This window comes from Colletotrichum karsti (genome assembly GCF_011947395.1).
Source record: "Colletotrichum karsti strain CkLH20 chromosome Unknown Scaffold27, whole genome shotgun sequence".
NCBI classification, from domain to species: domain Eukaryota; kingdom Fungi; phylum Ascomycota; class Sordariomycetes; order Glomerellales; family Glomerellaceae; genus Colletotrichum; species Colletotrichum karsti.
In genome coordinates, this window is record NW_024065927.1 from 402648 (window position 1) to 412507 (window position 9860).

Consider the following 9860-nt stretch of genomic DNA (forward strand, 5'->3'; position numbering starts at 1 on the left):
ATGCTGAAGCTGGTCGAGGATGGGACTACCAGGATTCAGTAGGGTAGTCCGGCGGCATCATTTGCTTATTCTCTTGTACTTAGAATCTGGGCGTTTTGGGCTATACTTGGAGTTTAGGAGTTTTCATTAGCAGAGACTGGGACGCAATTGGGTCTCAATTTGGCCATTTTGCTAGTTTGCGTTTATTATCACACGATTTGACGGTCCCAGAGAAGGACGGTCCTACATTAGATTAGGTTCTTTAGATTTACCCAGGAAATGGTAGGATTCCAACTTTGAGTCTCATGTTCAAGTGTGCCACCTTCTCTGAGCAAAAGTCCAATTTCTGGGTAGGATGGTGAAATCAGTCGTCAAACCCTTCCAACTGCTCGCCTTCAAGGGGTCGGCAAATGGTACCAATGCCGCGAATCTCATGCTAAAATTCACATCAGCACATATCCTGCTCCATCAAGAGAATACGGGAAACACTTACCTATACTCGCCAGGCGCAATCTGGCTTCCGTCTGCCATCTTCCCAAACCAATAGTAAGTCGTGGTAAACCCGCCCGTCGTCAACGCGTTCCTCCCCTGATCAGTCACAGGGAACGAGAAAGTATCATTCGCGTCGTGCCGCGCGGGGTTGAAGCTCGAAACGCTGCCAGCGCTGGACCACGACGTCGCGGAGCCGATGTATCCCTTCTGTCCAGGGACGGGAGGGTACTCCCAATCTCGCTCGTTATCGAACCCGGACTCGTAGATCTACCCTTCGTTAGAAGCCATTTTACATGAGGAAGGTAACAACTTACATCCCACCGGACTTCTCTCGTGCCCCATTTAAGCTTCATAAACAACATGGGAAAGTCCTGCGATCCGCTGGCGAGGCTAAGGTTAAAGCTATCAAACTATCGTCAGCTTCCGTTCCACGAGAATCGGTCAGATTGACCCACGTCGTCTTGTTACTGTAGGCGCTGGTCGACCTCAACCAGGGGTACGTGCCGTGGAAAGGACTCTGCATCTGCTCCTGCAGATCGAACGCAAGCCCCTGGAACGGCACGGCGACCGTCTCACCGTTGCTTCCCTTGACGACGACTCTACCACCGTAAGCAGGGAGTGCAGTCTGGTTGACGTCCTGCGGAACCTCAAACACGAATCTGTCAAGTCAGCAACTTCCTCCATCATCAGCAACGGCCAACTCACTCCGCCTTCCTCGTCTCTCCAGGCAACAGTTCAAACGCCTCTGGAGCAGCCGCCTTCACGGTGATGTCAGAAGGGACCATCTCCGGCCGATACCTCATCCTCGGGGTCTCCCCCGGATCCCTCGCATCAAACGCCTTCAACATCTCAAACCCAGCCCAGCTCTCGACCTCAAACTCGTACCTCACAGTCGCATTCTCCCCATTCCGGACCACAACCTCCTGGCTCGCCCGGAAGTTCGCCGTATCGTTCAACCCGAACCTCTTCAGCTCGAGACTCGTGCGGTAGTCAAGCACCCTCTTCGCATCGATCAACCCGCCCCCGACCTGCTGCGACGGAGCCCGGTACGCCGGATCGGATCCCCCGCCGTACAGCAACCACGGCAGCGACGACCCAGTCGAGATAACCCGCATCGCGAAATCCTTCGCGAAGCCCTTCCCATGGACGCTCTTCCCGCCGTGCTTGGAGATGTACAACGCCGCGACACCAGCAACATACGGCCCGGCCATACTCGTCCCGCTCAGCAACACGAACTGATTATCATCCCCGCCGGGCCACGTACTAAACACATCCGTCCCGGGAGCAGAGATATCAGGCTTGACGGACAAATCATACAGCCCGCCCCAGCTCGTAAAGTACGACGGCTGAATCACCTCCTCGCCGCTCGCGTTCCTCTTCACCTCCGCGCTCGCCACCGCAATCACGTTCTCCCCGGAGCTGCCGGAACTCGCGTAATACGCGCCCCCGTTGCCCGAGTTGCCCGCGGAGATGGTGACCACCACCCCCTCCGCCGCGATCCTGCTCGCCACCACCGCCCACGCGTTCTCCGCGAACCCGCCCCGGCCCCCGACGCTGGCGTGAATGACGTCCATCCCGTCCTCGTACGCCTTCAGAAACGCATCGATGAGCGTCGCCGTGTCCGTCCCGTCGCCGGGGCCGAAGACCTTATACGCGTACAGACTCGCCCCCGGCGCGACGCCCTTCCACCCCGTGGCCGCGGACTCGCCCGCAATGATCCCCGCGACGTGCGTGCCGTGGCCCTGCTGATCGACCGGGTCGTCGTCCGGCGTCTTGGGGCCGCCGGCGACCCACTCGTCGCCCACGAGGTCCCGGCCGCCCGCGACCTTGAACCCGGGGCCGAAACCGCCGCCCAGGGCGCCGTGGGCGTACCAGATCCCCGTGTCGACGACGCCGACCTTGACGCCGGAGCCGAGGACGCCCTGGGCGTGGAGCGCGTCGACGCCGGTGGCCCAGTGGACGGCGTGCTGGGCCGCGGCGGAGGGGTCGGCCGCGACCTGGCGCTTGACGGGCGCGACGAGGTTGGCTTTGCTGTTTGGCCAGACGCGGGCGACGGCGGGGAGGGAGAGGAGGGAGTCGAGGTTGTGGGTGTCTGTTTCGAGGGAGGCGCCGGAGAAGATGGACGAGTCGAATGTTTTGAGGACTTTGATGCCTTCTTGGGAGGAGAGTTCGTCGCGTTTGGCTTTGGTTTGGGTTCCCTGAGTCGGTCAGTCAGTCAATCACTCCAGAAGAAGTGAGGGTAGAGTAGTTACAGTCGTGAACTCGACGATGAAGCGCTTGGATTCGATCTCATCCGGACTATCTAAGTCTTCCTGCGCGAGAACCCTGGCGCCGAGAGCCAGGGCGGGAAGAAACCAGTTGAAGCGCATCGTGACTTTAGATCACCTCACACGTCGACTGTGCCATCAACACCATTCAGAGCACTTCCTAAGAGAGTGGCTCAGTGATTATAAACCACCACAACATCGCACCCTCTCATCGCGCGAGATCCGCCCCGCCGTCGCAATCTATTGCTCCCCGCATATCATGTGGGAAAACGCGCTCGTTCCTGCATCAGTCCAACCTCGGAGAGGTAGGTCGAAAGGGACCGGTTGCCGTTTTGGGCGGCGGCGGACCGGGGGCTCGAGTGTCTCCATCTCATGATAAGAATTCGGAGGCGAGGCGTTGGTTATAGTTGAACGGGACATCTCACTTTCAAGCCGCGTTGGCTGTATTCTCTCCATAAAATCATGAAATTCCTATCAAATCAAGAGTCGGTAGGAAGCAAAAAAGACTTACGAGAGAAACCTCAACGCCGAAGAACCAGTTGAACGCGGGGCATCTCAGTCACATCGCCAAGACCTCCACACCAAGAAGCGACCAGGATCTTGAATCTGCGCAAATGTGCTCTTGGTCGGAGCGCACCCCGTTCTCGACACCTGCATCCCCTTCACGAACGGCTTGCCCAAAGTCTTGACAATCAACGGTACGTGATTCGCCGAATCGACTTTCGGTCTCGGCCGAGTCTGCCAGGGGACCGGCGACGATCTCCAGGGCACAGCCGCAGCTGATGCGACCTTCTTTTCTGGGCCGCTATGTCATCGAGTCGGCGATCGGGACACATGTGAAGGCGTCACTGGCGATTAGACATCGAGGGACTGCTGCGTACTGTAATACGACGGGTCAATAAAGTCTATATGCATCTCTGGCCACTGTATCTGTCGGGCCATCCCGCTTCGATGCTGGTTGAACCTTCATGCATCATGCCTCGTGTCGACCAACTGAACCACCTTGCCTCGCTCCTCTTCGCTCGATGACTGTCGTCCATCGGCTGTCCAAAAATATCAAATCAAGCACCTTGTTGATGAAAAAAGGGACCCAAAATCAATAACAATGCCCTCTATCCTTACTCCCGGCTGTATGATACCATCCCGTTCACAGCTTACTCCTGCTTTCGCTCTCGATTCATTTCTCCGACTCGGGGATGTGTCCCTCGACTGTGCTCAGCGCGGCCAAGTTCACCTGGCCAAAGTGCTCCTTAGCCTCTCCGCCGAGGCCGACGCCGGCAAGGAGCGCCACGCACTCGATGACGTCCTCGGGCTCGAGGAGATGCCATCTTGCGAGGGTGACCTTGGTGCTGGCACCGACAGTGACGGTGAAGACGTGGTCGTTGTCGACTTCGTTGCCGGAGAGGCCGTTGAGGGCGCGGAACATGTCCTCGTCGGTGAAGTCGTCACCCAGGCATAGGACAAACTCGACGCGTCCGGGGTGCTTGTCGGTGGCGGGAGCAGAGTTGTACGTGTGAACGAGACGCTTGGCGATCTCGCCCTTGTTGATGAACGTCGGCCTGACCTCCAGGTTGGCCTTTCCTGCCATGACCTCGACGTCCCACTTCTGGCCCACGGTCGACTCGAGCTCCTTGTGGCACTCCCGAGACATGTGCATACCCTGCTCGGGATCCGCAAGGCGGTAGTGCCACGTGAGAGCGCACCTCTTGCGCTCGACGAAGGAGCCTACTGATGTTAGTCGCTGTAGCGGTAGGAAGAATGTTTGATGAAACTTACCAGGAACGCGGTCCGTGTAGGACTGGAACACAGACATGACCTCGGATTGCCAGCCCATATCGAACTTGTCGGCGAGGTTGACCCACTCGTCAGAGCCGGGGTTCTTCATGAAGCTGCCGTGCTCGGCGCTGAAGCCCAGACCGGCGATGTGGCCGAGGTGCTGGGTGAGGAACTCCTGGTCGCGACCGGAGATGATCCAGACGGCATTCTTCTCGTCGCTGGCCAGAGCCTTGAGGGTCTGGAGCACGCGCTCGGAAGGTACCGCGGCACTGGGCTCCCTGACAATCGGTGTGAGGGTACCATCGTAGTCGAACATGAAGAGGCGCTTGCCGGCCTCGCGATAGGTCTTGAGCATCAACGCGCGGTCGAGCAGGGGAGTGGCGACGACGTTCTTCTGGGTGCCCAGGATGTGGACGTGCTTGCGGATGAAGTGGTCGATCCAGCTCTGGACATTGCGGGTGGTGACGTGGTTGTACAAGCTGGCCTGCATGGCGAGGCGCTTCTCGGGGGACATGGTGAGGGCGTTGTTGATCTCGATGCCGACGCCGCTGAGGTCCCACGGGTTGATGTGGATGGCATCCTTCAAGCTGCCGGCCGTTCCGCTGAACTCGGAGAGGATGAGAGGGCCGTGGCCTTCGCGCTGGCAGATGACGTACTCCATGCTGGTGGTGTTCATGCCGTCGCGGACAGAGGTGATGAGGCCAATGTCGGCGGCGCGGAGGAGGGCAAAGTACTCGTCCTGGCTGAGGTACTGGGGGTAGTGCTGGACGGGGGAGAAGCCCAGACTGCCGTACAAGCCATTGATTCTCATGACGAGCTCGTTGACGCGGGTCGCAATACGGTTCTCCGGGTCCTCCTTCTCCTCTTCTATGCTGGTGGGAGATGTGACCTGGATGAGGACAACCTTCTCGCGCCACTCCGGGTACATCTCGAGGAAGCGCTCGAATGCCTGAAGCTTCTGGGCAACTCCTCGTACACTATCGAGGCGATCCCTGCCGACGATGATCTTCTTTCCGTCGTACAGCTTCTTCAGGGCGTTGTACTTTGCGGTAACGGCATCGGTCCAGGCGTACATCTCGCACTTGTCGGCGTTGATGCCGATGGGGAAGACTCCGACCTGGACGCGCGCACCGTAGGCGTCGACGCCGTACTGATCGGAGGGGAAGCCCAGCACGCGCGTGCAGCAGCTGGAGAAGTGGCGGGAGTAGCTGTAGGACTGGAAACCGACGAGGTTGGAGCCGAGGACGCCCTCGAGGACCTCCTTCCGGCGGGGCAGGCATCTCAGGAACTCGGAGCTGGGGAAGGGCGAGTGCAGGAAGAAGGAGATGTACATGTTGGGGACGCGCTGGCGGAGCATGCTGGGGAGCAGCATGAGGTAGTAGTCGTGGACGACGACGACGTCGCCGGGCTTGTAGAGCTCGATGATGCGGTTCGCGAACTTTTGGTTCATGCGGTAGTAGTCGGCCCATTGGAGGCGCTCCTTCCGGCCGTCGGTCGGCTCGTGCTGCTTGTAGTGGAAGAGGGTGTAGAGATCGTGCTCGGCGTAGCGGCGCCAGCGGCTCTGGTCCTTGAGGAGGAGGCCATCTTCCTGCTGCTCGTTGTCGTCGCACAGCCAGACGGGGACGGTCTTGATCGTCTTGTTATGGGCCAGCTGGTTCTCGAGGCGGAGCTGGTCGTCCTTGGGCAGCCAGAGGCCCTCGGTCGGGGGAGGCGTGGGCAGGCGGGCGTCGCCGTCGATAGGGACGGGCGCGGAGAGGGTATTCAGGCTCGAGAAGTGGACAGTCGTCGCGGGCGGCGTGCCGGGCGGAGAGATGACATCTTGAGGGGTATCAATTTCGCCGGTCCAGGCGACGACTGTGTGGTCCCAGGGCGTCTCGTCGGAGGAGAGGTAGGCGAAGGAGTCGAAGAGGGCGGATTGACCGCGGCGAGGCTTGAGTTCCTGCGACGATGATGTCAGCGGGGGAGATTTCAATTGGCAGTGCGAACGATTGGGGGAAAAATTGGAGTCGCGGTGGTGACGGCGATGACCTCGTCCAGCCGTTGGAGTCAGAGGAAGACAGGAGACTTACCCAGTCGGAGCCCTTGCGGTACTTCAAGGAGTGAGGGATGTTGAAGGTGGCCGAGATGATGTTGCCGCTCAGCTGGAGATCGGGATTCGAGGCGCGAATCTGCGACAAAGACTCACGACGACCCATGGCGGCGAGGGTCATGCGCTTCAAGATGTCCTTGCCGGTGATGCTCCCTGGCGACGTCGGGAGGTTGTGTTTTGGGATCGAGGGGGTCGTCGGCTGCGAGGGCGAAGGCTGGGAGTGATTCTGAGGCTTTACTCGGCGATCGGAGACGGAGAAATACGAGGGAGACGCAGGGCGCGAGGAGGCAGCGTCGGAGTCGGAATCGCGAAATGGTGATGTGTATGTGTGTTGGTGAATTCCCGGCGTGACGGCGTCAGAAAGAGCGATGCTTCTGAGCACCGGGTTGGCGGGGTTGACAGGTGCAGGATTGACCGCCGCAGTGTTCTCGGCTGGCGGCGCTGGCGACGCTGTAGCTGTGCCTGCGCCTGTGCTGAATTGGGAGCCCCCACGCTCAAGGTTCCGGTTCTGGTCCATGATTCAGTTTGGGTTTAGCGGGCAGGGAATGCCGGCTTAATTCAGGCAAGGTAAATGAATTAATGGAAATAAAAGAGGCTCCGGGTATTTGGGAATGATGAAGAACACTAGGGAAGTGAATAAAATGATTGGAATATGATGAGAGTGTGAATGAAGATGAAGGTATGGAGTGAGACCTCAGGTGAGGCTATCTCAACGAAAGATTTCTCTACACCAGATCGACAATTCTCCAGTGAGATAAGACCTCGGGGACGCCCTCAGAACGATGCAAAGAATGAGAAAAGGGGCAGAAGTCGGGTCAATATTGACCACCAGATGAACGCTTCAGGAGAGACGGTGAGCAGAGCACCTGGCGAACAAGCAGAGACAGACAAGGGCACCTGAAGCCGTATCGGAATAGGCAAACCAGGCAATGAACGGTGAGCGACGGGGTTGAGAAGCCGGGGTTCTGGGGGAGCTCAGTCCGGGGTTTTCGTGTCGATGCTGTCGAGAGTTGAGAGCTCAGAGTTGCGTTGAGGTGAAGTGAGAGTGAGATGAAGAAGCCAGATTTCTTCACATATCACAAACCCTCAAAAGGATTTGCTCTCCTCGTCTCTCGTTCCCAAGACCTGTGACACGAGAATGATGCTATTCCTCGAGATAACCTCGTGAATGTACCCCTGCGCCCGCTCTCCCACCAAAAGGGTACTTCCTCCCGCCAGGACGATTTGCTCCTATCCCGTCTCCAGTCCTGACCGGGGCCAGAACTCCAGACTCCAGCGAGCAGGTCTCCAGCGGATCACCTCCGGCGCAGAGAGCTGCAGAAGAGCGCCGCCGGGATGAGGACTGACAAGTGCGACGTGCCCACCAGGGCCGCGAAGAACACGAGCTTGGAGATTGGTGCTGGGCGGCGATGGTGTGTTGCTTGGTAGTTGCTTGTACACCGCAGTTCCAGGGATTTCGTCGTCGTCGTATGCCTCTCTTTTTCGTCTGACGATGCGGATGGCAAGTTGACAACATTCTCTCTCCTCCAGCCTCCCTTTGAGTCTCCCCTCTCTAGCTTTTTTTTTTCTTCTCCCAAGCTCGTCACCGCCTTCGAGTCCGTGTCTCGGAGGTGGCTTCAAAGACGGCTTCCCACGATGTCCTCACTCCCTCACCAAGTCCCAGCCCCTGACAGGCTGCCAGAGGCACAGAAACTGACAGCGGCAGCCAAAAGACCAGCCCAGGCCCCGGCCGGCGGCCCAGTCCAGGCCAAACCAGCAACTGCTATTTCGGTGGTGGTGTGGAGGGGAACCTAGGAAAGGGGGGAAGCTGCTGGAACGACCGAGAGACGGCGGGATGTGTGTAGCTTCAAAGTATCCGGACCTTGCCGTGGAGGTATTCTCGGCGTATCTGCCCGCAAGCTTCGTATGTGGAGATACATATGACGCAGTAATTTCCCCTCTGCGAGATACTCGGCCAAAACTTGGCACAAGCACGAAGAGAAGAATTCCCCCCTTGTTCGGACGGGACCGAATTGCTCGCTGCCAGATTGGCTGTCTTCGGGGGAAGCCCTGGTCGGCCGTTCTCCAGCTTGCTGTCAAGCTGGTCCGCCGACCGCGCTGTTCCTGGCCATGCCGCCGGAGGTAGAGCACCGGCGCGGATGGTTCTTGTGTGTTGAGCTGGGTTGATGCCTCTGCCTGTTGTTGTCTGTGTGCCCCTCGATGATGTCGTGGTGATGTAACTGAGGGTTGGGAAACAAACGGCAAAAGCTGTCATTTCACATGGAATTTGCGCTGTTTTTTGTCCTCGACTTTTTTTGCATCCAAACGCCCTTTCCGTTCTGCATCACAGCCTCTCATCTCCAGAAAATAGGGGGAAACCGGGGGATGGCTGGGACTGAATACGTAAAGGAAACATGATACCAAAGGACACACGAGTGTCTTTGAAGCCAGAACACACTCATGTCCGGCCGCTCTTGCGGTGACTTGCCCCAAAAGTGAGCTGAGATGGCCCGGCCAAGACTAGACGCGCCGAGCGGACGAGCCGGTGAGCTGAGCGGAAACTGTCCGCCAACATTGAAGCCATTGCCGCCACCGTCTGATAGTGTTGTCTGATAAGACTTTCTTCAAAAGTACGCAAGCCGCAGCATGCAGCACCCGTATCCAAAGGACCCAGAGGGCCGGCCATCCCCGACCGCAATCAACAGACTCCAAAACAAAAGAGCCGCAAACTTGAAGCAGAAAACAATCAATCAGAGGGGTTTGATGACCCACCTGACGTAATTCGAGGCAATTACCTCCCCTTTTCTCTCTCCTTCAGAGGATGATTCCCAGGTCGATGTTTGACGGCCCACCTCTCACAGCAAAACTGAACAATGAGGCTCTCACAAGCCGCTCCGTTCCGTCCAAGTTCCGATCTCTTCGGCTTCCCGTCGTGGCGCCGTCCGGCGTCCGATAATCGTCTGGCTGGTTGAAAAGACGGTGAGCAGGGAAACAAAAGCCCCTAGTCTCTCAACCCGAATAAGGCCTTGTTGGTGCCGGCTGCTGCAATGCGACTGCGCTTCAACCGAAGCGAGTGCCTTTTTACGTCGATTTATCGTTTATCGCTCTCAGGCCACGTCGATGATTATCAGTTGATGCTCGCGGTGAGCGAATCGGAACACCGCAGAGGTCCGCAAACACAGAAGCGATGGATATACGGATCGTTCTCCAATCCGGGGGATCAGAGCGAGGGGGTTTGGGGTTCCACCGCTCTTTTTAAACACCGACTGACGGGCTCG

General features: G+C 58.1%; 2 protein-coding genes across 2 annotated transcripts; both read right to left on the reverse strand.

The window, feature by feature from the left end:
* Positions 1-288: 288 nt before the first annotated feature.
* Positions 289-2840, reverse strand: CkaCkLH20_08268 (subtilase; the record flags this gene model as incomplete). The annotated part of the gene is made up of 6 exons (XM_038890983.1): positions 289-415; positions 473-738; positions 786-873; positions 927-1130; positions 1177-2669; positions 2724-2840. 6 exons carry the CDS (start codon positions 2838-2840, stop codon positions 289-291), a joined length of 2295 nt encoding a protein of 764 aa, XP_038743746.1.
* Positions 2841-3915: 1075 nt separating this feature from the next.
* Positions 3916-7120, reverse strand: CkaCkLH20_08269 (glycosyltransferase family 20; the record flags this gene model as incomplete). Its single annotated transcript, XM_038890984.1, has 3 exons — positions 3916-4463; positions 4515-6453; positions 6584-7120. 3 exons carry the CDS (start codon positions 7118-7120, stop codon positions 3916-3918), a joined length of 3024 nt encoding a protein of 1007 aa, XP_038743747.1.
* Between the last annotated feature and the right edge of the window lie 2740 nt (positions 7121-9860).